The 26,684-nt window shown below is 37.1% G+C and overlaps 1 protein-coding gene across 14 annotated transcripts in view; it reads right to left on the bottom strand.

The window, feature by feature from the left end:
• The window catches only part of RASAL2 (RAS protein activator like 2), a 362,968-nt gene that overhangs the window by 78,794 nt on the left and 257,490 nt on the right, over positions 1-26,684 (bottom strand). For 13 of the 14 annotated variants that reach the window (XM_045048593.1, XM_003999225.6, XM_003999226.6 and 10 more), the window contains one exon: positions 14,564-14,670. In XM_045048593.1, the coding sequence (XP_044904528.1) occupies positions 14,564-14,670 (107 nt within the window). Of the gene's footprint in view, positions 1-14,563; positions 14,671-15,473; positions 15,632-26,684 lie in introns of those variants that run through there. The other variant, XM_045048595.1, reaches the window with a different exon arrangement.

Raw genomic sequence — 26,684 nt, 5'->3', positions numbered from 1 at the left:
TTCACAGATTCTGTGTATTAGCACATGGACATCTTGGGGGCCATTGTTCTACCTTCCTTCCACACGTAGCGTATGTAATTACTTTCTTATGAGTAGGCATTTAGGTTGTTCCCAATATTTTGCAATTATAAACAATGCTGCCAAGAATACCTTGTGCCTATGAATTTTTATGCTGATGGAGGTAAATCTTCGGTAGACTGCTTGAAGTGGGGCTGCTGGGTCAAACGGTGAGCACATAGTAGCTTTGCCAAAACCCCCTCTAGAAGGGTTGTACTAGTTGGGATGCCCATCACTAATGTATGAGAGTGTCTGTTTCCCATGATCTCACCAACTAAATCTGATGTCATACTGTATAGTTTTTGCTCGCCTAAAGGTGAAATAGCCTCAAAATATTGTTCTAACTTGAATCTCTCTGATTATCAGTGAGTTTGAACATTTTTCAATATGTTCAGGATAATTTTTATAGTGCTTGAGAATCACCTGTTCATACTTTGTTTTTCTTCAGTTCTTTTATTGAGTTTTGGGTCATTTGTCCCTCAATTTTTAATAGTCCTTTATATGTTGTGAACATTTTCTTTCAGTCAGCTGGTTGTCTTTTACGTTTCTTATGATGTTAATAAATCATAAGACAATTAAAAAAAAAACATGTTTGCCTCTGTAACCATTACAGTAAAGTAACCATTACAGAAAGTTTTTCCTACATTAAGGTCAAAGAAGAATTTATCAATGTCTCCTAGTACTTATATGGTTTATTTATTTAATTTTACATTTAGATCCCTAATCCATTTGGAGTTCATGCTTATGTCAGGTGTGAAATACACATCTAATCTAACCGAGGGCCACTCGGTTGTCCCTACACTATTTATTTCAAATGCCAACTTCTCAGGAAACCATCCCTGATTTCTCTAATAGGAGTCAGTCCCTCGCCTCTGATTATCTAAGCTCTTTTGTTTATATGACTGTTTTCCTCTGTCTTGACCAATAATTAGTTCTATTCCTATGTTATATCCCCTACTGAGTCCTAACTCCTGAAAGCAAACATTATTGAGCTCATCTTTGTGTTTCTTCAATGCTTAGCATACAGTGAGTTACTTAATATATACTTGCGGAATGCTAATGATTAACCTGAATTATTAAGAAAAGTTCAATACACTTAAGAAGGTACGGAAAATACCTAATGCATTCAAGGGAAAAAACTCCTCAAAATTATTTCAATTAAACTAAGTCTGTGTTTCAAAAGGAAAAGTTTTGTATCTGGAATATTCACTTCTGTAGAATACCTCAGTTCCTGCTAATGAGATGTATGTTGATTTTCTTATGACTGGCAGAGACTGCTGATCTTAAGTTCACAGAGTATGCATATAAGAAAAATGGCTTTAAGGGATAAAATAATGAGAAATGATAGGTCAAAACTAAGAAAGAGAACATTCTCCCAAAGTGAGGTCTATTAGTCTATTGGACAGTCTCCCAGAGGTTATCATGGAAGCCTGAAAAAGCATCAGATAATAGAATGTGAGAGATACTTTTTCATTGTCAGGGGAGATGGACTAGATGAATTTAATTGAAGTTTTCTATCTCTCATTTCTAGGACTCTAAGAATAAAAGCATCGCAGAGAGAGGGGGGCTTTGAAGCCGAGGAGTCATTTAAAAAAATAAAATTCTTACTGCCTCTGGTAAAACAAAATGCACCTACAACCCATATTGTGGAAATGGTGGTAAGCAAAAGATACAAGTAAAACAATATAATTATTCTTTACTAATGTCGATCAGGATGGCTTTTTAAAAAATATATAAAATAAAATGGGGGAAAGGAAGGAGAAATAAATCAAGGAAAGGATTTTATTAGGCATATTTATATAACTTCCAGAGGCTATTTCCTAACTATACTGCTTCTAATACTGCAAATATTTGTTTTTATTATAAATTTAGGCCCCAAATATTAACATATTGATCCTTAGTATATAGTACCTTTTATCCTGCAACTTTCAAGGATCTTAAAATATCTGTGTAATATTTCATTATCATAAAAAAGGCATCAGAGGCCTTAGAGTAGGTCAAACAATTTGCTCTGGGTCACACAAGTGAGACACTAACTGAACATAACTTAAAAAAATAAAGCTCTTATCACTCCTTTGCCTGTTTTAGATACAGGCTCCTAAATGCTAATATGAACTCCTTGTACTAATGCCCTGGCAGAATTACACAGGCAGGGGACACCGGCCCTAAATCATATGGTCAGAGGATTTTTCAACTGCGGGCACCCGATTTTAATGGACAAGAGCCCCTGAGTGACAGTGGTCTCAGTGACTGCATGAGATATGAGCCCCGGTAGCTAAGGACAGATCATCAGGTTTTGGCCTTCACTTCTGCTGGAGCTATTGTCTGTTTTTCATTTAACTTAAAAAAATTTTTTTTGACGTTTAGTAGAGAGACAGAGCACAAGTGGGGGAGAGGCAGAGAGAAAATGAGACACAGAATCCAAAGCAGGCTCCAGGCTCTGAGCTGTCAGCACAGAGCCTGACGTGGGGCTTGAACCCACAAACCATGAGATCATGACCTGAGCCAAAGTCGGATGCTCAACTGACTGAGCCACCCAGGCGCCCCTCATTTAACTTTGAAAGAGTTGAGAGTAGACCACATTCCTACATATCCAATTATTCCTTGAGTAAGAGGCCAACCAAGATAGTCCCCATGTTACTCTGTCATTAATCTCACAGGACTCCCATTAAAAGAAAATTACTTCCTTCTACTCACTACATTCTTCCCTTAATTATGTTTTATTTAACAGATTAGTGTAGACCCTCAAAAAAAAAAAAACAGTACACAACCTTGACTAATATTAAACCATCAATGATGAAGATGCTATGGCTTAAGAGGTTAACGTCTTTGCAATGGGCATATCCTGGGTAATCATGAATGTCACCTATATATTCAGTGAGTTTTCATAAACAGGTTAGGAAACAGAAAAGGCCTGTGCTGGAATTATAAGATTAACAAGATACAGTCCTGACCCTTCTTGAAGAGTGGTTTCTAAATTGCCTTGACTATGTATCAAATGAGTAAAATATCGTTGGTATGTGTTCCTAAAATTGTTTACTTGTAAAACATAAGGACGTTCTAATGTATGATTATAAAACATTCAATAACATAAAAATTTAAGGAGTGTAATTTTAAAAATTAAATATTTATTATTTTCTTTCTGCAACTCAGATGGATCATATTAAGCACCCTACGAGATATATACATCCTATTCTGGAGACCACCACCCAGAATATCACAGACCAGGGAAGGCAACCATGCCAATAATGAGGCTACAATATACCAGTATCAATCCTATAACAAATAAATGCACACATCTATGGAAGAACAGAGAAAGTCAAGGCTGATGTTGCCTAGAAGAGGTAGTGAGACACTGGAGCTGAATTTTAAAGGATGAGAATACTTTCAGGAAACACAGAAGTTGGCCTTGTTAGGCAGAAGTGTGCAAAGATACCTGAGAAAGCTTGTTTGGGAACTTTTAAGTTTGGTTAAAAAAAAAAAAAAGGACACTAAGAGAACCCTGTAAGTTTGGAGGCTGAGAGATGTGGGGGTGGGGATGGTGATATTGGGTATTAGGAAATGAAACTGGAAGGGCAGCCAAAAACTTGATAACGAAAGGTTCTCTGTGCCAAGCGAACTTTGGTTTTTATCATCCTGTAAAACACAAGTCAAACTCAAAAGCTTTCAGCGGGTGACTGATGCTTTTTGATGGAAAAGCCAGCTCTGTCTGGAAATATTTAAATGAGGGGGAGAGGGAAGGAAGAGAAAGAGGAGAGTGGAAAGAACCCGCTGTGCAAGCCAAATAAAATGTACAAAATTTGGTCATGTCCATGGGCATGGGATGACAGAGAATTACTAAAAGACTCTGAGCAAGGGAGAGTCAAGTAATGATCAGGGTTACAGCAGCAGTGTTAAGGCTAAAGTGGGTGACAGAGGTGTTGGATGCCAGGAGATGAGTTAAAGTCTTTCCTGTACTAGATGAAACTGGCTACATGGTTGGAGGGGCTCAGTGCAAAATACGTGGGCTCTTGTTCGAAAGGCAGGAACACAAGGCCATTAAAGGTACTAAAATAGAAAACTTTCCTTTCTTGAGCAGTCTTTCTCCCTATCTGCTATGATGTTTTTCATTTGCTATTTAGTGTCATGCTCCCTCAGGCACCGGGGCAAGTGCAGACCTTCACAGGTACCGGGAGCCCCAGCCCATGACTCACTATGTAGGTGGCCCACTGGCTGCCAGGTTGCCTCTCCCCAGCCAACAAAGCCATGTACCATGCCCGGGCCCAGTGTAGGGAAGTTGAGCCAGGCTTCTTCCCTGTCCACAGCTGCCTCTGCAATTCACTAGGTATCTGGGTTGGGGGTGGCCAAGAGGCTCACTCCAACTGAGTTGTGGCCTTCGGCCGCCTGCCAGATACTGGTGAAGCCGACCAAACAGGGGAAGGACGCCCCTGCCTGGAGGTGCCATGGGGTGCCCAGCCCAACTCCTATCTTTTTATGCTTGTGTAAAGGCCCATGCCAGGGTCAGAGAGTGAAAGCTAGGGCTGGGTGAGGCGGATGTGGGGAGGCTGGTAGGAGTTTTGGGGGTGGGGAAGTGGGTGGAAGAGAATCCATCCCAGGGAAGCAACGGCAGGTGGTGACGGGCCTTGGCTCCCAAGTCCCAGTACGTGCTTCACTGTCCCAGGGGCCCCACTTACAGAACACAAATCCAAAGATGGATCAATAAGAATCTTAAGATGGCGACCACAGAACATTAAAGTCTATGCAAGGGGCCTTTCTGAGTGCACTGCGCTTGTCTCATGCTCATGAGGCAGGTCCTGGTATTGGTTCAGGGGAAGGATAACAAGCACTGAAAACTCAAGTAAGTAGCAGTGGGGCTGGAAGATGGATGGATGAATCTGAGGAGAGGAGAAGATATGGTAACTGAATTTGGGAGGAAAGAAAATACTACGGTTGTGGGAACTGAAGAAATCTGTAGTACTACAAAGCTAGAAATTCGGGAGGAAGATAGTTTTGGGGGAAAACATAAGTGTTTGGGGGGCACACCGTATGGGGCAAGCTAAATTTAAATTACTACGGGACATCAGAACTGTTAGTAGAATACAGAGGACCGTTTAGAAAAATATTCTCCAAGAAAACAACATCACTATTTCCTGATTTGTTGATCATTAATTTCATTGCTATACAAAAAGTCATTAAAAGGTCCTTCTAATATGAACACCTCGGCATTATCCCATTAAACAGACCCACATATAAAACATCACAGAAAAATACAGAGGCAAAGGCAGACTACATACAAAATGAAAAAAATCAAGGAGTTTATTCAATAACCATGAACTTATGGAAGAGATTATAAAGTACACTATATAAGATATGAATAACCCTTAAGATGTAAAAGTTTGCAAAAATTAAAAAATATCTACATGTATATATATGATTGCCATAATTTTTTTCTTCTAAAACCATATGTCACGCTTCATATTTCTATATCCTTAAGTAAAAATGTATGAAGCTATATAAGCTTCTTTATCGCAGGCAAAATTATGGTAGTTTGCATAAAAATGCAAATATGCAAAGTATCACTAATGAGCGCCAAAAAAAAAAAAAAGCCACACACACCCACTTGAAGAAAATAAGCAGCCAAAATATAATGAAATGCATTTTGTTGTCTTTTTTCCTCCCCAAAATATATTTCACTCAACCCAATATACCCAAAATACTATCGTTTCAACTTGTAATCAATATTAACAAGTATTCAGATACTGTCTATACTTTTTTTCTCAGGTTTTTTTAATAGCTTTATTGAAATATAATTCACACACCATCAAACTCACTACAGTGCAAAATTTAGTGGCTGTTGTATATTCAGAATGTTGTGTAACAGTCACCACAGTCTAATTCCCGAATACTACCATCACTCCCCAAAAACATCCCATACATATGAGTAGTCATTCTTGGCTCAACCCTTGGCAACCACTAATCTAGCTTCTGTCTCTATGGGTTTACCTACGCTGGCCATTTCACCTAAGTAGAACCATATAATATGTGGCCTGTTGTGTCTGGGTTCATTCACTTAGCATGTTTCCAAGGTTCTTCCATGTTGTAGCATGTATCAGGACTTCACTCCTTTTCATGGTTGAACAATACTGCTGTATTGTGAGACCCCATTTTGCATATCCATCCTTTTTCAGCTGATGGACATTTGGGTTGTGTCTACTTTTAGGTTGTTACAAATAATGTTGCTATGAACATTCACCTATAAGGTTTTGTATAAACACATTTTCAATTTTCTCGTATATATACCTGGAAGTAGAATTGCTAGGTCATTTGCTAACACTACGTTTAACCTTTTGAGAAACTATCAAACTGGTTACAAAGTGGCTGTACCATTTTACATTCCTTTCCACCATATAGTGTACTAACTTTTCCACATTCTTGTCAATGCTTATTATGTTCTCTCTTTTTGAATATAGTCATCCTAGTATGTATGAAGTGGTATTTCACTATGGTTTTGACTTGCATTTCCCCAATGACTAATGATGGTGAGCATCTTTTCATGTGAATTTTGGCCATTTGTATATCTTCTTTGGAGAAATGTCTATTAAAATCCTTCTGGAGTCTTTTAATAGCTACAACAGTCCTACAAAAAATTTTGTAGTGATATTATAATCAAATAATAACCTGGGAATAAAGTTATTTTCAAATGAAATTAGTAGATGCTTAATATAAAATAAACACTTAAAAATCCAGTGGAATGGTACTGACATTCGTTCTAGAATTAATAGGCGTGACAGCAGGAAGGCACTCAAGGGTGTTACTATTTACCAGCAATGCTTGTAGCCTGCAGAGTATAGGTATAGCCAAGAAGTACAAAAACACCTTTCGGTACAGCTAACACTAGCAAAATTGAGAAGTTGGCAAGGTTACATTTCTGTATCTCTAGCTTCCTAACTTCTGTGAAAGAGGAAAGCATCTAATACCAGTTATACTTAGCAGGTAATTACATGTTCTTTAAGTGGGCATTAGCCCTTGTAGTATTCTATCCATAAGAACGAGCTGTGAGTTCATCTCATTCTCTCTCTCAAATGGCCCTCTTCTCCTGGGCAAGAGACACTGGAAACTCCTCTAGTTACCACTGCTGCAAATCTGTTTATGAATAACCATAGACAGAGGAGAGTCTCCATCATGCTTTGATTCTTTCAAGTTTAGAATCTTGGCCATATTCCCTGCCATTCTGGTTCCCTCTTCCTCTGGGTATTTGCTATCTCCTTTTCTATCTCCCTTAAGGGATTGTATCTAACCTTATACCTTTTTTTTTGTTTCTCTGCTTCAAATGTTATAGATTCTAGGGTATTTATTATTAAAAACTTTAAAATTTATACCCCTCCTGATTACAAAGTGATTTAAAGGTATAGTTAATATTTAACACCCTCAGGCTATAATTTTTCTTTTCTGACATTCTTATGTTTATTATATTATTTTTACCTGTGGTAGTACTATTTTGATAGACATAATATGAATGTATTCATGTATTATATATTCGTGTATATATATATATATAAATATAAATATATTCTCTATTAAAAAGAGGTACCACTGTAGGGTGATCCTACTTTGGATTTTAACTCCACACAGATGGTCAGTAAAGGGAAGAAGAGAAGTTGGATACAGAATCTTTAAGTAGCAGAAGACAGAACTTTAAGTGCCCAGGAATGCAACTGCAATGAGGAATACAAAAATTGAAATGGCACTGTACCATGGCTACTATGAATTAAAATGGATTATTTCACCCCTGAGACTGAGATTCTTAGGCTGGCCAGAGGTCACTATTTTGTATTTTGTACATTTATACTTGTCGTTCAAATGGACTGTGTCAAACACTTGGAAGGGCAACTAATATACAATGCAGCAATTTGTAAGCAATGGCAGGCCACTGAAAAAATATCACTTATTAGTTTCTTATGCCAGACCTAAAGGTACAAAAAAAAAAAGAAATGATGTCCACAGAAAAGACATGAACTAAAATGGGTTCCTAATATGGGGTGCCTGGGTGGCTCAGTTGGTTGAGCATCTGACTCTTGATTTCAGCTCAGGTCATGATCCCAGGTTCATGGGATAGAGACTCGTGTCAGGCTCCATGCTGAGCATGGAGTGTGCTTAAGATTCTCTCTCTCTCTCCTTCCCTCCTTCCCTCTCTCTCCCCTCTGCCCCTCTCCCCAACTTGTGTTCTCTTTAAAATAAGAAAAAAAATCGGTTCCTAACATATTAACTAATCATTTAGACAAATAGTTCTCAACCCTGGGTACATCATCTGGGAGTTTAAAAAAAAATACAGAATACTTGGTTCTAGTTCAGAGATTTTGGTTTAACTGGTTTGAGGTGGAGCTCAGGCATTAGGTTTTGTTTGGGGAGGGGGGGTGGATGTTCCTTAGGTGATATTTAGGAATAGCCAGAGTTGAAAACCACTGGTTTTAAATTTTTTTTTTTCAACGTTTATTTTATTTTTGGGACAGAGAGAGACAGAGCATGAACGGGGGAGGGGCAGAGAGAGAGGGAGACACAGAATCGGAAACAGGCTCCAGGCTCTGAGCCATCAGCCCAGAGCCTGACGCGGGGCTCGAACTCCCGGACCGCGAGATCGTGACCTGGCTGAAGTCGGACGCTTAACTGACTGCGCCACCCAGGCGCCCCGAAAACCACTGGTTTTGACAATGAACACTATCTGATCTTTTTTTTTTTCCCCCAATTTTTATGTATTTTTTTGGAGAGAGAGAGAGAGAGAGAGAACAGGGGTGGGGCAGAGAAAGAGAGGACACAGTATCTGAAGCAGGCTCCAGGCTCCGAGCTGTTAGCACAGAGCCCAGTGTGGGGCTCAAACCCATGAAATGCAAGATCATGACCTGAGCCAAAGTCGGACGCTTAACTGACTGAGCCACCCAGACACCCCTATCTGATCTTTATCAAGTGGGCATGAAGCTCTGTCTCTTTGTTTAACTTGGAAAAACAAAAATCTTATTAAGGATCTTATTGAGGATTCCATTCAAAACAGAGACCAATACCAACTGAGCCTGACATCTTGATACTTAAGAAAGGATGTAACATTTCTTTTTACACAAGAATTTAACTCCATCTACGTTTATTATTCTAAAGCTTTACTTCTTTTAAAAAACTATGCCAAGTTTTCATCTTTTGGCAATCTTTTGTATCTACTCTATCTGATTGGGAAAGCTCAGGTGTCACTGTCACAGGAACAAGAAAGGTTACAAAGGAACAGTCAGCTACTGCCTTAGTTCCACTATGCTTTCTGGTTGTCTTGGCATAAATTTTAGTGCCTGAATTCTTTCAGAGCCAAGCTCAAAGCTAATACAAACGAAGCAGCTGCGACTGCATTGTGTTACATTTACATGGAAGGCCAACTCAGACCATTGTGTTATGGAAATGAGAACACTAAGCCAAGCACCTGGCCCGGAACACAAGCCGCTTTCTTTTAGCCAAAGCTAAATGGATGGCATCGTCTAAGGAGAAGTGATATAAAAATCATAAATATCAATAGTCACTTTATAAATAGAACATTAAAGAAAGAAGCCCGTTCCAAACACTCAGGCAATGGGAAACAAATATATACAATTACAAGGCGTGATCATTTTCCCTTTCTGAATTAAATTTAAGTACCTGGATAACTCATTAGTTTACTCGTTTCTTCCTAATTACCCCCGTAAATATTATTTGAATATAGTTTTAACAATGTGTAAACCATACAATGGATGTTTTATTTAAAGGAAAGCACAAATGTGACAAATGTAAAAAGTCTAGCAATATGATAAAGAAACAAATGAAAAATAGCATCTTTAAAAAGAGGCAAAAACGACTCAAATAACTAAAAGTGTTCCTGAAGAAGCTAATAGTCAAAACTCAGATCTGCAAAAACACTGTGAGCTTACACATATATATGACACGTAAAGGGCTCAAAGAAACATCCACAGAAACAAAACATTAAATAAAGGTTTCTATCTAGTTACACTTCCCAGTGTAAGTAGACACAGAATACACGATATACATAAAATACCAAAAAGCCCCGAATTCCAAATATATATTAAAATCTCTTTTGGTTGAAGAAAAACATGTAACTCTTTTGCACAGGCACACGCATTTACTCCAAACGATCGCTTGGTGATTATTAAAAGGTTTAGTAATCCATTTGACTGAGATATCATGAGTAATACTAAGAGAGTAAACGTGAGACACTCCCTTGACTCTGGTCACTCAGTAAGTCATGAATGCCTTATCCATTAAACAATTATTTGTTGAGTGCTTACTGTGTGCAAGGTACTGTGTTAGGCACTGAGGTAGCTACAAAGATGAGAGGAGATATTTATTGTCTAATGAGGGACATGGACCTGGAAACAAACAACTACAGTTGGAATTAAGGTAAAGAAATATGGAATGAACAGAAGAAACAGGAAAAGTATCCTGCAGATCACTGCTTCTCCTTATGCCTATGATTAGATAAAAGTACAAATGCACTGAAAATTCCTCAACACCAAGACCTTGCCTTACCTATAGATTCAGTGGCCACCTAAGTTCCCTCTTATGTTTATTTTTACTTTTCAGCTTATTTCAACTTATTGACTCGTCTGTCTACCATGGGCATAAAGATGGCTTAGACTAAGTAAGAATTACACATGAATAGACTGTTGTACTGGCTATCCATTCTAAGATTATAAAAATATACATTTTGGGGAATGGGAAAGATATACAAAGGTTTTGGGGTTCCCTAATTTGGGCTCATTGCAATCTTTACTCCCTGGCTCCTTTCTACCACATCCAGCAGCAGTCAGCAGGATACAAGTGACTCTTACCCCCTTGCTTCTCCTGATCTCTCAAAAGCTAACCACTACTCTACAGCTGATAGCCTGGGGTGGGTGCAGGGCTGGCCTTCTCTTGAATGGCAGGCAGTCCCTTACTTGTCGCCCTGAGTTATGATGCCGATAGCAAGGGGAAAAAGAGTCACTTGGGAAAGAGTCAAGAAATTTACCAATACTTCACAGTATTTACACAAATGGAGCTGGGAAGAAAGCCCTTTTGGAGAGTCCATGGCTAGCTCCTTTCTGGTTTAGCTTTTGAGCCAAGATAAATATTTCAGAAAACAAATCTCTAACGCTTTAATGGCCAGCCAAATTTAGTTAAGTTTGACAAACAAACATTCCCAGTCTTGCCCCAACCTACCTCCCCATCCTCTCTCTTGCCATTTTGGCCTACATGCCTTTTGGTTCCTGCTCACTGAACCCTTATATCCCCTGCAAGCCTCAGTCACTTTATGAAGTGTGTCTTTCTAAACTGCTATTGCCTCTGCCTGGGATACTCTTCTTCCCGTCAATTATTTTCATTCAGCCTTTGAAACAGCTCAAATACTGGCTCCCCGGAAAAGCCTTTGCTCACACAATGCATTGTTAAAAATCTGTGTCACCACGCTTATCTACCTCCTTATGAATCTGGTCATCTTTCTGTCTCTTACTACTAGACTTTAAATTCTCTGGGAGTGGAAAATTCTGTTGTGTTCGTTTCTGTGTCCCTAGGACCTAGTGCCAAGAAAGTATCAATAATTGGTGAATCACTAATACTTTGCCCAAAGCAACCATTCGGGAAGTGTGTCACTGTCAATAATTTCCGTCAAGGCTTTTGCTAAAAACTACTTATCTGCCCTCAGTATTTGCTTGAAAACGGAGCTGGGAAGAGTAAGCAAGCCCTTTGGAGGGTCCACCTGATAAGTTGTGAACCTGCTGTTTACAGCACAGTAAAGACACATGAATCCTAGGATCACAAGTACTTGTGCTTAAATCTCACTTTTGCCCCTTCAGAAAGTTAACATGGATCACTTCCATGGAAACAATCATGCTAATAGCATGGGATACTGTATTAGTAACTTAGTTAAGTATCTCAAAGTTTGATTCCTTCTTACTGCTTTCTCATATGCAGACTCCACTGTGATATTAATTACAAAAGCATTCTGTGTTGATCTGAAAGCTAGACACAATTCTAATTGGCACTACATTTAAGTCAGTCACATTAGCTATTGGTATTATACGGAAACTTAAAACATACTGTGAATTTCCAGGTATGAGTACCACATTGCCTCTTTTAGACAGCATATTTTGGTTTCTTTTAAGAGAAATTAAGATAAATTTAAGAAATTTAAGAAATTAAATTAAATTAAATTAATTTAAGAAATTTAAGATAAATTATTTATCCAGAGCCATCATGGAATAAGGTATTTCACAAACCATATTTTTCTGGATAACAAGTTTTATAAGCAATAGATATTTTTAAGATTTAAAAATATTCTCAATGGATATATATCACAATATTGCACAGTGACACTTTAAAAAAAAAAACCGGCATGACAAATATAATTTCACTTTTTCTTAATGATTCAGGATCATTATTATCAATGTCAATTACTTCACTATTCTCCATGTGTCCTGTAATTCAATGGTACTCCTGTAGTTCAATGGCAACACTGGGCTATTTGCCTTTATAATAAGTGGATTCAGGTTGTTTTTTATGAGTCCTTGCTTTTCATTTCCTCTGCCTCCTCCCCCCAACTCACTTCATTTTTTCAAAAATTACAATCAACGTGTTCTGATGGTTATTTTTCAAATAACTGCCTAGGTAAGAACTTACGAATAGTTAAATTCTCCTAGATAGCTAAGTGCCTGGGCTTTGGAACTCCAGTTTGCCAGTCAGAGGCTCCTTCTTTCCTTCAATATTTCTTAATCTGTGAGATGGCTGAGGTTGTCAGAAGAGTAACAGCTGAATAAATGGTCTGTAAAGGAGTGCTCACCATCATGTATGTGCGTCATTGGTTTATTACTTTTACTCAAGAGTAATTAGTATTGTTAAGGTAAACCTCAAATTAGCTATCAACTGTTTAAATACAAATGAAAATTATTGTTCTTAATTAATTCAAACTTAAAAAGCCCAGTCATGAACTTCAGATTCAATAGAAGTACTTGAATGTTATAGAAGGATATTTTTCTTCAGTTATTGACTTTAAAAAAAAAAAATTAAGAATTAACCATTCTATTTTAGCAGGCTTGTATGAAAATTACAAATTCTAATTCAGTCCTTTTCACCAAACACTGTGTATGGATAGTCAGTTTCACTATATTTGATTTCTGTTTCATCAGGAAAACAAGAAGGGGAGGGAAGAGAAAAAAAAAAATGCCCTTTTCATTCATTAAAAGTACCCAAACATTTAAGTGGGAAGCTATGTCTATGGAAGAAAGAAATTTAGTAAAAGGAATGAAATCTGATATTTTATCATTCCATCATAATATTGTTAGAATATTAATCCAATCTTGCTTGTGATCTTTAAAAATGAGAGAATCTGTAAACATTTGGAAGGTGTCACACAGTAACAGATATTCAAAAACTCTACAAGACACTGAGAGACAATAAAGGGAAATCTTGCTCTTCAGAGTTAATCCAAAATAAAACATTCATGTTGGTTGACTTATAAATGAATACCAGCTTATATATCTCAAAATATCATTTCAACCTACAGAGTTATCCCAACTTAAAAAAATAAAAAGTAGTGGAATATATAAATAAGGAATACAACATATTAACTTAGCTGAATTAAAAGAAAATCATCTTTTTTTCCCCCAATAGAAAAGTCTACTTCTACTTTATAGTGTTTTCCATTGTACCTACAATAATGACCAGCTTCATGATAGTTACTCTTTTCAAGTTTAAAAACAATAAGTTTTACTGAAATGATATAATTAGGCAGTATATTTCTTATTAGATAAGCAAAGAAAATGGATGGATTAAAATCTGGGTTACTCAGAATTATATCAAGAAGGTACAAAACAGGACTGCAAGTGCTGGTCAGCTGACCTGATCGCTTCTAGCCTTCTGATCTCAGCATTCAATATTTAATACTGACTCTTAGTACTGCCTAGTCAGTTTAAGGAATATTTCTTCCAGGGTATTTCTTAAGCACTTAGATGGTCATCCAAAAGATGGCTTAAGCAAAGCACAGGCCAGGTCTCAGGAATAGAACTCACAATCGTCTAATTCTCCGATAATCTGCTCTGCAACTTTATGAGTCCCATCATTCACTATTTATCCTCTAGCTCAAGGCAAACAAAACAAAACAAAACGAAAAACACCAAAAACCAAAAAAACTCTTCCCATTTGTGAAAAAAAAAAAAAAAAATCCTACCAGCATCTTTACAGAATGGTAACAGATTTTCACTAGTAACTTCATAAAAGGGCATCCTGCAAAGATTTGTACTCTGTAGGTCAGAGGAATTTGAATTTAATAATTATTCCCTAAAATGTAATAAACCTTCTACTCAAAGTGGTGGACATTAACCACAGTTAATCTACATAAGTTGATAACTGTGTCCTGTAACTTCAGTATTATAAAGAAATTCTTGAGCAAAATGTGTGGATTCCTTAGTAACTGTCTCTAAGAAGAAAGGAGAGAAAAGTAAAATATCTTTTAGAGAGGAGGAGCACTTACTGGTACTTTGAAGGGTGAGGTATTTACAGTGTCCATGGAGTTGGGTTTCTCTGATGTACTGGTCCCTGAGATACTCCGTCTGCGGGGGGACCTTTCTGCCGGCACCTCTGGAAAAGAAGAAAGAAACATCACTAAGAAACCAAAATTTAGGATCTTTGACTACAATGTAAAATTATTGGGGGTTTTCTCCCCCACAAAAAATCAGTTTCCTTTAAAGGCATATTACATTCTATCTCCACATGATTTCTCTGTTTCTCTCTGTGGTATTCGAACTATCAAGACACTAGGGAGACCTGGTCACAGTTAAGAATCCGCTTTAGCATGACAGATTATAATTTCATCTGTGCACACATAAGAAATATTTTCACATTTTCTAAGCTATGTTTAAGATCTATAAATTCACTTGATATTCGCATCTCACAGTGCATGAATATACTTCTCTATTTGTCAGCAACGTAGGAGTTAACAGAATCCAAAGACAATTTTGGCATTCTTGTGAACAAAATATAGTCTTGTGTTGTACACGATTCGATGGTGTCTGCACAAAGGTCAAAGTTCAGTTCTGTGCAGATAAGATGATTCACCAGACTGCAACCAAAGGGCCATGAGGCGACTGAAAGCTGCTGCTAGGATAAAATAACATATATGCCTATGCAGATATAAAAATAGATCAGCTTCTCCTTGTGCTGGCAATATGACCTTACTAAGATCTTACTCTGTATTCCTAAATCTGTTCAAACTGACCTAACAAGCTTCGGATTTTGCAGATGATGTGATATTTTCTAATTTAATTACTGTACACTATATTAAGGTTACATTTAAGCATTTTTTTTCATAGAGTGATATAAATATATGCATATATATATGCACATACACACGCACACAGATGATAGATATACACATATTATACCTTTATCACAACTGCTTCCCATCTCCACGTCAACTGACAGACATATAGGAATCCAGCTTCTCAGATAACATTAGATAATCTCAACATGGACAAGGAAAAAAAACACATCCTAAAAAAAGTACTCTGTATTATCTTCCAGATCTTAAAAAATAAGGAGTAAATCGTGACTCCGGAGACTGACATTTTGATTCCTGCTGTTCTCCCTTTAAAAGATAGATGCAGTTTAAACTTCCATTTCTGGCCTCCTGGCCCCTGGGATCCGTGCTACTTCTACTTAAGAGAAAGCGTTTTTTCTCTCGCTCCCTCCCTGTGTCTTGCTCTTCCCCCTCCCTCCCTACAGCTTGCAGAGAGAGCAAGCGAGAGAGAAACACACAGGACTGCAGCTATTCAATCAATCGTTCCGACTGCACATCCTCATTAGTTACTTTCAGGCTATTAGCAGACGCCCAACCACTGCCTCCCCTCAGTTACAGAAAATTTCACTGTATTACACTAATCCGCAGCAAGAAAAAAACATTTACTGAAATTTATATTCAGCTAGTGCCAAAAGGACACCATTTTACACAGACCTAGTAATGCACACAAATCAATCCCTCCTATGAAAATCCAATTGGAAGTGCTTACCCTATTACCATCTTTGCATGCTGGACACTGATTTTCTTTCCACAACTAAACATATCTTCTGTGTGACATCTTGACCAGTAAGACATAAGCCAAATTGCAACATTGCTAATGACAGAGGTTGCCAACATAGCGTCTTATATGCCTGCAGTACAAGAAAGTCCCATGCTATCACTGTTTTAAAATTATGAGCAATAACTGTTAAGTCTCTCAACTTCTCTCTAACCATCAGTGGTTAAATGAGCCTTAACGCACAAAGCCATTTTCAGAATTAGGCACACATGGCTTCTAAAAAATGGCAGTACAATTAGCTAAAATTCACGGCAATGGCACAAAGCACCAAATTTAAACAAACCAGCTTTGCAAAGCACTCCGAACAACAAGACCTTCAGACTTTAGGAACGTGACTTTAAAGAATGATTATCCAAGTTAGGCATTTCTAATATATGGGGGGCAGGCTGGTGGGGAGAGGGTCTGGTGAAGACACAAGAAAATCTCATCTTTCCTCTGATAATAACCTATAATTAGAAGATACATGAGATTAAATATTACAGTATAATATATTTTAATCTCTGAATAATTGATGGAGAAACCAAACTTGGAGGAAAATAAGTTCCATTAGCAAGACTAAAATGATCCAGGAAACAGTTTTCCTTAATTTCTAATGTTCTGGATAAGGAAAAAAATGGAAACATTTCCTCATTTTCTTTCAAACATCTAATTATAGTTTTCAGGCATATGAACTCATTAAATAAATATATTTCAGTGCTTTTAACAATTTGAAATTATATTGGCTAAAATGAGCAACCACATGTTAAACTCTAACAAATACGTTACTTGTTGTGCTTCTCTTCCTCTTCTAGATTCTCTTTCTGTACCTTGAGAAAAATCACAACTCTGGTGTAGCTTAGAGAATATGACTAGGTTCAAAAAGAGGAAATTAAATTTTTCTTGAAGTTTGAACAATTGGCATCGACGAGGGAAAAGACAGGAAGGAAATAAGCTTCATGAGCCAATGAGAAGAAGTCTACACTCCCTGACTTTCTCAGCCCCCACAACAAGGCAACTTATCTGCAGATGCAAAAAAAGGCCCTTGAATACCCAAGTTCTTTCGTTTTCAGAAGATTCGGAACTGTTTCAAAGTGGAGCGAAGGAACGTATACCCAAGCACCAGTGGCCGCTCAGAGCCATGGCGGCAGCATCAGCAAGGGCCGAATTAACAACTCACTGGATTAGTCACAGGCAGGCCTGCCTATTAAACTGGCCCAGCTACCTTGAACTTGAAATCTCCAAGCAGAAAGGAAAGCTGCTACTGTCCCCCTAAAGCCACCTTTCTGCTGAGTTAGAAGGAAAATCTATACCGGTTCCAGTAGACCAAAATTAGACGGCTCTCTCCCCTGCCCCCACTCACGTTACAGACGCCTGCATTATTTTCACCTGCTATAAGAGTTAGTGTTCCTTTCATAGTCATAATATTTAATTACAGTTATTTTAAAATATGCTCACTCTCTAAGACTGAGTCAGAGACTTATAATATTGTTTCAGTTAAGGTCTGAAACCATTGTATTCACTTTCTCATCCTCTAAAGATATTTTCCACCTGCAGATTGAAAGGCACAAAAAGTTATAAAATAGAAAAGCCTGGTTAAGTTTTAAATTTATCTCTTCATTTCCTTTGCCACTGGGTATGAACCAAGATGAAGTGACAACTTAAAATGATGACAGACAACCTCCAACGTAGCTCCACAGGGAACATTATTGAACAAAGCGAACGACTGGGTGCTCTCCCAACTATCTGTGTGATTCTGTGTAAGCCATTTCATTTTTTCTGCTGGATGATTATAGGGGCAAAGGCACTTTTGGTGAAGGATGTGCTTGTTCAACAGGCAGAAGTCAACGTCTGCCTTTAGAACCTAATAGTTGTACTGTTCATGACTTTAATTCACTTATCGAGAAGAAATGTCAGAAAGCATTTCAAGGAAGACAAAAAAGCAGGACAGTGTAAAGGAGATGACGAGGTGTAGTAATTTCACTATAGTAATTACAGTGAATGGGTGGGGCTGCGTTGAGAAGATGAGGTGAGAAAGTTGGCCTTGTAGGTTGATTAGGGAAGAACACTGCGGGCAGGGGGTAGCCAATACAAAGCTCCTGGAGTAAAGTGCAGCGTGGAGGCCAGCACGTAAGGGACCAGTAAGTAGCAGCAGAAAGCCTGAGACTATGGAGGTGTGCTCAGACCATGTAGACTCTGTAGGCCTACATGTGCAGACTTCAGGTTTTTACTGTGAAATGAAAAACCACCTGGTCAAACACATTTCGCCAAAAGGTATAATAAAGCACAGAGAAACCCTATGGAGAGATACACTTACTGGCACTTTCTTAGGTATTTTCTTTTCAGGAGTTTGAATAATGAGTGTGATTGAAATAATTCTGGAATATTGTATGTTTGGAAAGAGAGTAAAGGGAAATGTTTATCATATTAACTGAGGGTTAGGTTCCAAAAGCCCCTGAAAATATCCTAAATGAGAAAGGTATCTGTTGTATCTGTTATCATTATGGCCAAATATCTATAAGCATCAAGTACATTTACTTTTTTTTTTAATTTTTTAATGTTTACTTATTTTTGTGAGAGACAGAGCATGAGCAGGGAAGAGCAGAGTGAGGGGGAGACAGACTCTGAAGCAGGCTCCAGGCTCTGAGTTGTCAGAACAGAGCTCAATACGGGGCTTGAACTCACGAACTGTGAGATCATGACCTGAGCCCAAGTCGGACGTTCACTGACTGAGCCACCCAAGCGCTCCTACATTTACCTTTTTTTTCAGTCATATTTAACCAAAGTTTGTTTGCCATCATGTCATGCATGCACGCACTTAACACAAATACCAGGGCTCAGGTGTCATGAATTCTGATACTGTGTGTCACTCTTAGGATAAGTTACCATCGTTAAGAAATGGTTCAAAATAATTTCTTTGAAGAGAAAAAGATGTACTATAAAAGTTATTTAGGCACCTCTTTTGTGACTACTTTGTCTAAGGCAGAAGTATTTTTATGATAATTTTAGCTAATATTGAGTGTTTTGTGCGAAGTGCTGGGTCTGGTATCGATCTGCCTTAATCTTTGGGCCCGAGGTGGTAACAATTATTATTCTCTTGGATGCGTGTGGGGCCAAATTTAAAAGAAGAAAATAATAGTTATCAATGTGAAAGTAATTTCAGAAAATTCCACATGAAAAATAACCAAAATGTAGAAAGATACTTCTAAAGTTTTAATTTGTTGGACAATGATGTAAGGAACCAAAATACCCTTCTCACAGCAAAAGTCTCTAGTTATGACAGATCAGAAAAACATTACATGTTCACAGATGCAGTCGGTGTGGCATATATCGTGTGCCTGAATACTTCAGATGAAGGGCTACCCGGGTCAATTCTAGTAATTTTGTGCACAGAATTATCAAACATGAATGAACAGGGAGGCTCTGTCCATTATAATTATTCACAGGCCCCTTTAATATTTTGGGTATTATATTTAGGAAACAAGTTTTATTTATTTAAAAATAAATATTTTATTTATTATATTTAGGAAACAATATTATTCTAGTCTAGAAAGGGGAACTTTTTAGTTCACTTCAAAAACCTTTTTAAAAATCAGTAACATTTCAATCAAGCCTGACAGAAAGTTACACACCAAACTGTGTTTGTGTACGCATTCACGTCACTGAAGTTTCAGGGTGCTGCTGCGAATGAGCCCACTCCACTATCGTCTATTTGCCCTGATATTGTGTAAATGATGACAATAAATAAGATAGGATATGTCAGTGGCTCAAGTTGTTAATGAATAAGATAAGCAAAGAACTTCTCTCTTCATGCTGTGAATTCTAAATTAGAACTCCTTTCCCACAGGAGCAGAAGGGAAAAAGAGGAAGGAAAGAAGACTATTAGACAATGGGTCTGTACGTATTCGGTCAAGAAGGACCTGAAAACAAATGGCAAAAGGTGAAAGAGGAAAGGCTTCAGGAGAATGAGATTTTGTGTTTCGCTGGAAGACTCCTAAAGGCAATGGGACCTTAAAGATTCAGTTGGAGAACAATGTTGTAAAGGAAAAGTGACAAGAACAAAGAGAAGAAAATTACATATTGCGTTTATATAGTTGCTAACACCGTAGCACCTGGGCGTTTATAGACTTCATCCACCTGCTTTTCAGTAGGACATTTTCTGCTGTATCCCAGTTTTACAGCTTTAAAGCCTATGTACAGGACAGTCACTACCATTCAGCTGCTCTGAAATACAAATCCCCAGGGCCACTTTAATTTATCCAATTTGTATCACTTAGACTGCAGGACTTCACTCAAACAAGCCGACCTTTCAAGTTTGCATGCCCTTGACACTGACTTCAATCCAAACCAATTGGTGCTAAGTACACAAACGTGGTGAATTCTCAGGAAGTAAAGCCATTCAGTCTCCCCACCTTTTCTTTACTTCAACAAATTTATTCTCTATTATTATTATTGTTATTTTTAAAATTCCTTCTTATTAATATAATACGAGAATATATTGATTTCTCTCTGGTCAAGGAGTTTGGACACCGACAAGTACTTCATTTCTTCAACTTAGGACTTCACATGATGATAGTGGATGGGATAGCAGAGAACAGCTTTAGTGCAAACAGCAGTCTCAACCAGAAAGGCTAAGAAAACAGCTCATGGATGTCTCCATGGTAGCTTAAGATTCAAACACAAAGCAGATCTCTGGTTCTTAGTGATAACCACCAAGGATCTTAATAATAATGATAAAAACATAACGAGCATACCTGCAACACCAAACTATCATTTATTATTCCTTATTACATGCCACGTGTTTTATAGGAGTTATCTCTTCCATCATTACAACAATTCTCTGGAACTATCGCCTCCATTTACAGATAAGAAAACAAGAAAAGATTCTATTACTCTGTCCATGTTTGCACAGCTGGTAAAGGGTAGAATCAGGATTGGAACTCACACAGTCTGGATCTAGAGTCTGTACTTTTAATTACTATGCATGTTACCCTATTCTCCTTGTGTTTTGTATAATATGCTGTAATGGAGAAGAAATAAGATAAATAATCATGGAGACCCCAATTTTCCTACTTCTTCCTAAAAATAACTCAAAGGGCTTTAACAACATACACACAATTCTTCATATATTAAAGAGAGGTAAATCACTTAGCATTGTATTATTGTGGTGAGCATTGAGTAATATACAGAATCACTGAAACTATAATGACACTGTCTGTTAATTATATTTCAATAAAAAAAATAATGCGTTATCACATTGCATTCCACTTAACCAGTGATTTGCCAGCCTGGCTGTGAATTCAAATCAGCTGTAGAGCTTTTATTTTATTATTATTATTATTATTATTATTTTTAATGTTTATTTATTTTGAGAGAGAGAGAGCACGCAAGACAGTGTGAGTGGGTGAAGGGCAGAAAGAGAGAGAATCCTAAGCAGTCTCCACCCTCTCAGCACAGAGCCTGATACGGGGCTTGATCTCAAGAACCGTGAGATCATGACCTGAGCTGAAATCAAGAGTCAGACGCTTAACTGTCTGAGCCACCCAGGTGCCCCAGCTGTAGATCTTTTAATCAAAACACAGATGCCCTTTATCCAAGGGATACAGGTGTGCTGTTTCGAAGGGACACATGCACCCCCATGTTTACAGCAGCACTATCAACAATAGCCAAAGTATGGAAACAGCCCAAATGTCCATCAATGGATGAATGGATAAAGAAGATGTGGTATATATATACAATGGAGTATTATTCGGCAATCAAAAACAATGAGATCTTGCCATTTGCAACTATGTGGATGGAACTGGAGGGTGTTATGCCAAGTGAAATTAGTCAGAGAAAGATAAAAATCATATGACTTCACTCATATGAGGACTTTAAGAGACAAAACAGATGAACATAAGGGAAGGGAAACAAAAATAATATAAAAACAGGGAGGGGGACAAAACAGAAGAGACTCATAAATATGGAGAACAAACTGAGGGTTACTGGAGGGGTTGTGGGAGGGGGGATGGGCCTAATGGGTAAGGAGCACTAAGGAATCTATTCCTGAAATCACTGTTGCACTATATGCTAACTAATTTGGATGTAAATTTTAAAAAATTAAAAATAAAATTAAAAATAAATAAATAAATAAATAAATAAATAAATAAATAAATAAATAAAAAAACACAGATGCCCAGCTCAGACCCACTGAATTACAACCTTTGGGGAAGGGAAGAGTACAGCCTAGGCATAAATATTACAAAAAGTTTCCTAGGTAAATCTGATATGCATTTCTTTTTTAAAATTGAAGTATTATAGGGGCACCTGGGTGCCTCAGTCAGTTAAGTGTCTGACTTCGGCTCAGGTTATGATCTCACCACCGTTCATGGGTTCGAGCCCCACGTCAGGCTCTGTGCTGACAGCTTACTTAGAGCCTGGATCCTGCGTTGGATTCTGTGTCTCCTCTCTCTGCCCCTCCCCTGTTCACGCTCTCTCCCTCTCTCTCTCTCTCAAAACTAAATAACTGTAAAAAAAATTTTTTTTAATTGAGGGATTATAACGGACATACAGATTGATACTGGTTTCAGATGTACAACCTAATAATTTGATATTTGTACATATTGTGAATGATCACAATAACTCTAACATTTGTCACCACACATATAGAAATTAAAATAAAAAAAAAAAAGAATTAAATCATTCTCTTAGAGGGGTAAGTTAGTGTAAAAAAGCCCACCAAAGAAAATGCTCAATCCTGGAACACTGTTGCTAATAAGAATATTCTAGTCAAGAAACAGGTGAGGAAATGGGGTAAAGAGGGAGAAAGGGGTCTTGCTTAATGGAATGGTGAAAAATGTGAACAAATCAGGAAACAACCTATGAAAACATCTAATACTGATTGCTTGAATTAAAAAGTGATAAAAAGTCCTCCAAAAAATAACCTGACCTTAGTGGGAGGGATGAATACATAGAGCACAGAGGATTTTTAGGGCAGTGAAAAAACTCTGCGTGGTACTGTAATGATGGATACATGTCATTATACAGTTGTCCAAACCCAAAGAATATACAATATCAAAAATGAACCCTAATGTAAATTACAGACCTTGGATGATTATGATGTGTTAATGCAGATTCATCAACTATAACAAATGTTACTATTCTGGTGGGGGATACTGGTAATGGGAGAGGCTGTGCATGAGGGGGAAGGGGGCTGCACAGTCCCTGTACCTTCCTCTTAATTTTGCTATGAACCTAAAACTGCTCTTAAAAAAATGAAGTGTTAAAAAAACAAGACCAAACCCTGTCCCTCTAAAGTACACCTAAGTGGAGAATAAGTACTCAGGCCAATTCTATGAGACAAAAATAGATAAATAGCATGAAGATCTTAGGTTTTACAAAGAATAATCTTTAAGAAAACATTGTTCAGCATAAAATGATGTTTTTGAGCATTTCGATCGAGTTATTTGTAAAACTTAATCTCACAACTTCATTTTGGTGAATAATATTTTATGTTCAACTCTGGAAGACACTGTCTTCTAACTTACAGAGATGTAGGAACTGTAAACTTTTTCTATAACTGACTTAATATGTTCTCACTATTAGTATTTTTCATAAATAATTGTGGGTAAATCTTTGATTTATTCATACCATGATTTCAGTATTCACCTTTAAAAACCTAAAAAGATTTGGTCCTTGATTATGCCAGGGACTTTTAAGACTAGTTTGGGTTTTGTTCCAAAAACAGGCATTAATAGAAAGTACTGAAGTACTGAAAACACAAATATTTGGCCTCTAATACACAGATGAGAACTTATTCATGTACTAAGGGCCAAATATGCACATAGCACTGTACAAAAAAAAAATGTTTACATTGGATATCAATTCTTAGTGAAGGTATCAGAAGACGGAGAAGCCTATGATGTTGATGTGTACCCCCATCTGCCACCAACGTTGTCAAATCTCTTTTCAAAATGTCTGTTGGCTTCATTTTGTCCATTTTATTTCCACTACCATCTATCACCCTGGTCTTGGACTTTTTATCTTCTCATGCAGATCATGGCAGGACTCTCCTAACTGATCTCACTGACTCCTGTCTTTTTCTGCTGAAAGCTATCCTGCTCGCCATTACCAGATTAGTTTCCCTAAAACATTACTTTCTTGATGTAATTGCCTTCCTAGAGATCTTAAGATAGGTTGAAAAAAACCACCTGGCATCACCTTTCACAGTCCCTCTTTTCTGCCAGCACCTTCCAACAAATTGCCTTAGACAGATGATCTTTGATCTCAAACTGGTCATATTCATTCCCTATGTCTGATTTTGCTAATGGTTTTCACCTATCTGCCAAATCTTAGGTGACCTTCAATACCATTGTCAGTTCAACTACTTTCACAAAACCAGTTCTAATTATTGACATTTCTTGGATTTCCAATTAATACATTTGTAGAAGTTCATATTACTTGATCATATGTTCTTTAGTTTCAGGTACCAAACTATTCCTGCCCAATACAGTATTCTGCAAGTGATGTCTTGAACGAGGTTTAAATAATTTAAGATTTGAGTAATAGTGATCTTGCCTCAATTTTTAAACAAAACAAATTTTAGTAAATAGAATTCTCTCAATTTTAAATATGCAATGTTCTCATAAACCATTTACACTAAATTTTGCTTGTCTGCAAGGAGTACTAAAACAAAATAAAAGATAATAATTAGTAACAAATAAATTTGAACAACTAAAAAATAGTTCAGTATAGTCTGACAACCTTTTTTTTCTCCTTGAATAAACATATCGGGTGATACAGAATTGCCCTTTTATGTATGTTAAAGTAGTAAAATATTATTTCATATACAAAGTCATATGGTTCAACTTAATATATAGTAAAATTATTAATCAGTTTTCTAGTTATTTTAATTCACATATGGAATTAAAGTGAACCATATAGTCAAGTTTAAGAGTCACTGTCTTTTTATGTGCAGTATATTAATTTGAATCTTCAGCTATAATTGAGATTTTTAAAAAAAATTTTTTTTTTCAACGTTTATTTATTTTTGGGACAGAGAGAGACAGAGCACGAACGGGGGAGGGGCAGAGAGAGAGGGAGACACAGAATTGGAAACAGGCTCCAGGCTCCGAGCCATCAGCCCAGAGCCCGACGCGGGGCTTGAACTCAACGGGCCGCGAGATCGTGACCTGGCTGAAGTCGGACGCTTAACCGACTGCGCCACCCAGGCGCCCCGATATAATTGAGATTTTGATAAATAAACTACATGAGAGCTTAGGCTTAAAAGTTTTGAGATGTTTCCTAGGAATCATTCTTTTTGAAAATTCACATATCTCCAGGTTTCCTTAAGAAGCACATTTAAACATAATAAGGTTTAAATCTTGATTTCTTCTTATTCATTTCCATTTTCTTTAGATATCTGTTCAGCTTGATTTTCTTAAATTTTTTATTTGTACACTCCATCAGGAAAATTTTGAAAGAACTTTTTTTTTTTCTTTCTCTAAGGAAATCCTCTAAATAAAGGATGTAAGAGTTAAACACAAAGGGAACCTTGACCACCTGTGGGACTCAATAGGGATTCAACTGCCACATTTAAGGTTTAGCAGGGCTCTTAGGATTTTTAGTTTCTTCTTCAATTTAGATACCAGAATATCAATTAATTCATTTATGATGAAAAACTGAATTATCACTTATTGAAAATATTAATGTAAGTGTAATCCAGCAATTACTCTTTTTTGGAAGTCAAGCTACGTAAGAAATCAAACCACAATTGGTGATAATTTTAAGATACTGATTCAATTTCTTTCATGGTTATAAGTTGCAAGCCTACTTATATTTTCTGTTTCTTCTAGAATCAATTTTAAAACATTGCATCTTTCTTTAAATGCCCAATTTCTCTAAATTTTCAAATATCATAAAGTTGTTCATGACAGATTCCTTCCTATTTTTCAAGTCTCTGATTTTCTGTAATAGTGTTTCATTTTTCATTTCTTAAGTTTATTTAATGGGGGGGAGAGGGAGAGGGAGAGGGAGAGGAGAGGGAGAGGGAGAGGGAGGGAGACAGAGAGAGAGAGAGAGAGAGAGAGAGAGAGAGAGAGAGAGAGAGAGAGAATATCCCAAGTAGGCTCCACACTGCCAGCACTGAGCCCGACATGGGGCTCAAACGCATGAACCGTGAAATCATGACCTCAGCCAAAAATCAAGAGTCAGACATTTAACCAACAAGTCACCTATGCACCCCTCTTTTTAAATTTGTAACATTGTTTCTTTGTGCTTTCTCTTTGTCTTGATCAAATCTTGACAGTTTTATGTATTTTCATTGAACTTTTTAATAAAACAACTCTCGGCTTTATTGATTCTATGATGTTTATTTCTGTCTTCCATTTCATTATCATTTGCTATTATTTTCATCATTTCTCTCCCTAAACTTTCTTTAGAGATATATTATATATATATTATATATATATACATGAATTATATATATATTATAATATATAATATATATAATATATAATATATATATATAAATTATATATATATAATTTCTAACTTGTTGAGACA

The sequence above is a fragment of the Felis catus genome, chromosome F1 (assembly GCF_018350175.1).
Source record: "Felis catus isolate Fca126 chromosome F1, F.catus_Fca126_mat1.0, whole genome shotgun sequence".
NCBI lineage: Eukaryota > Metazoa > Chordata > Mammalia > Carnivora > Felidae > Felis > Felis catus.
The sequence above is the reverse complement of the archived record's forward strand: the minus strand, read 5'-3'. Positions and strand labels throughout refer to the sequence as shown.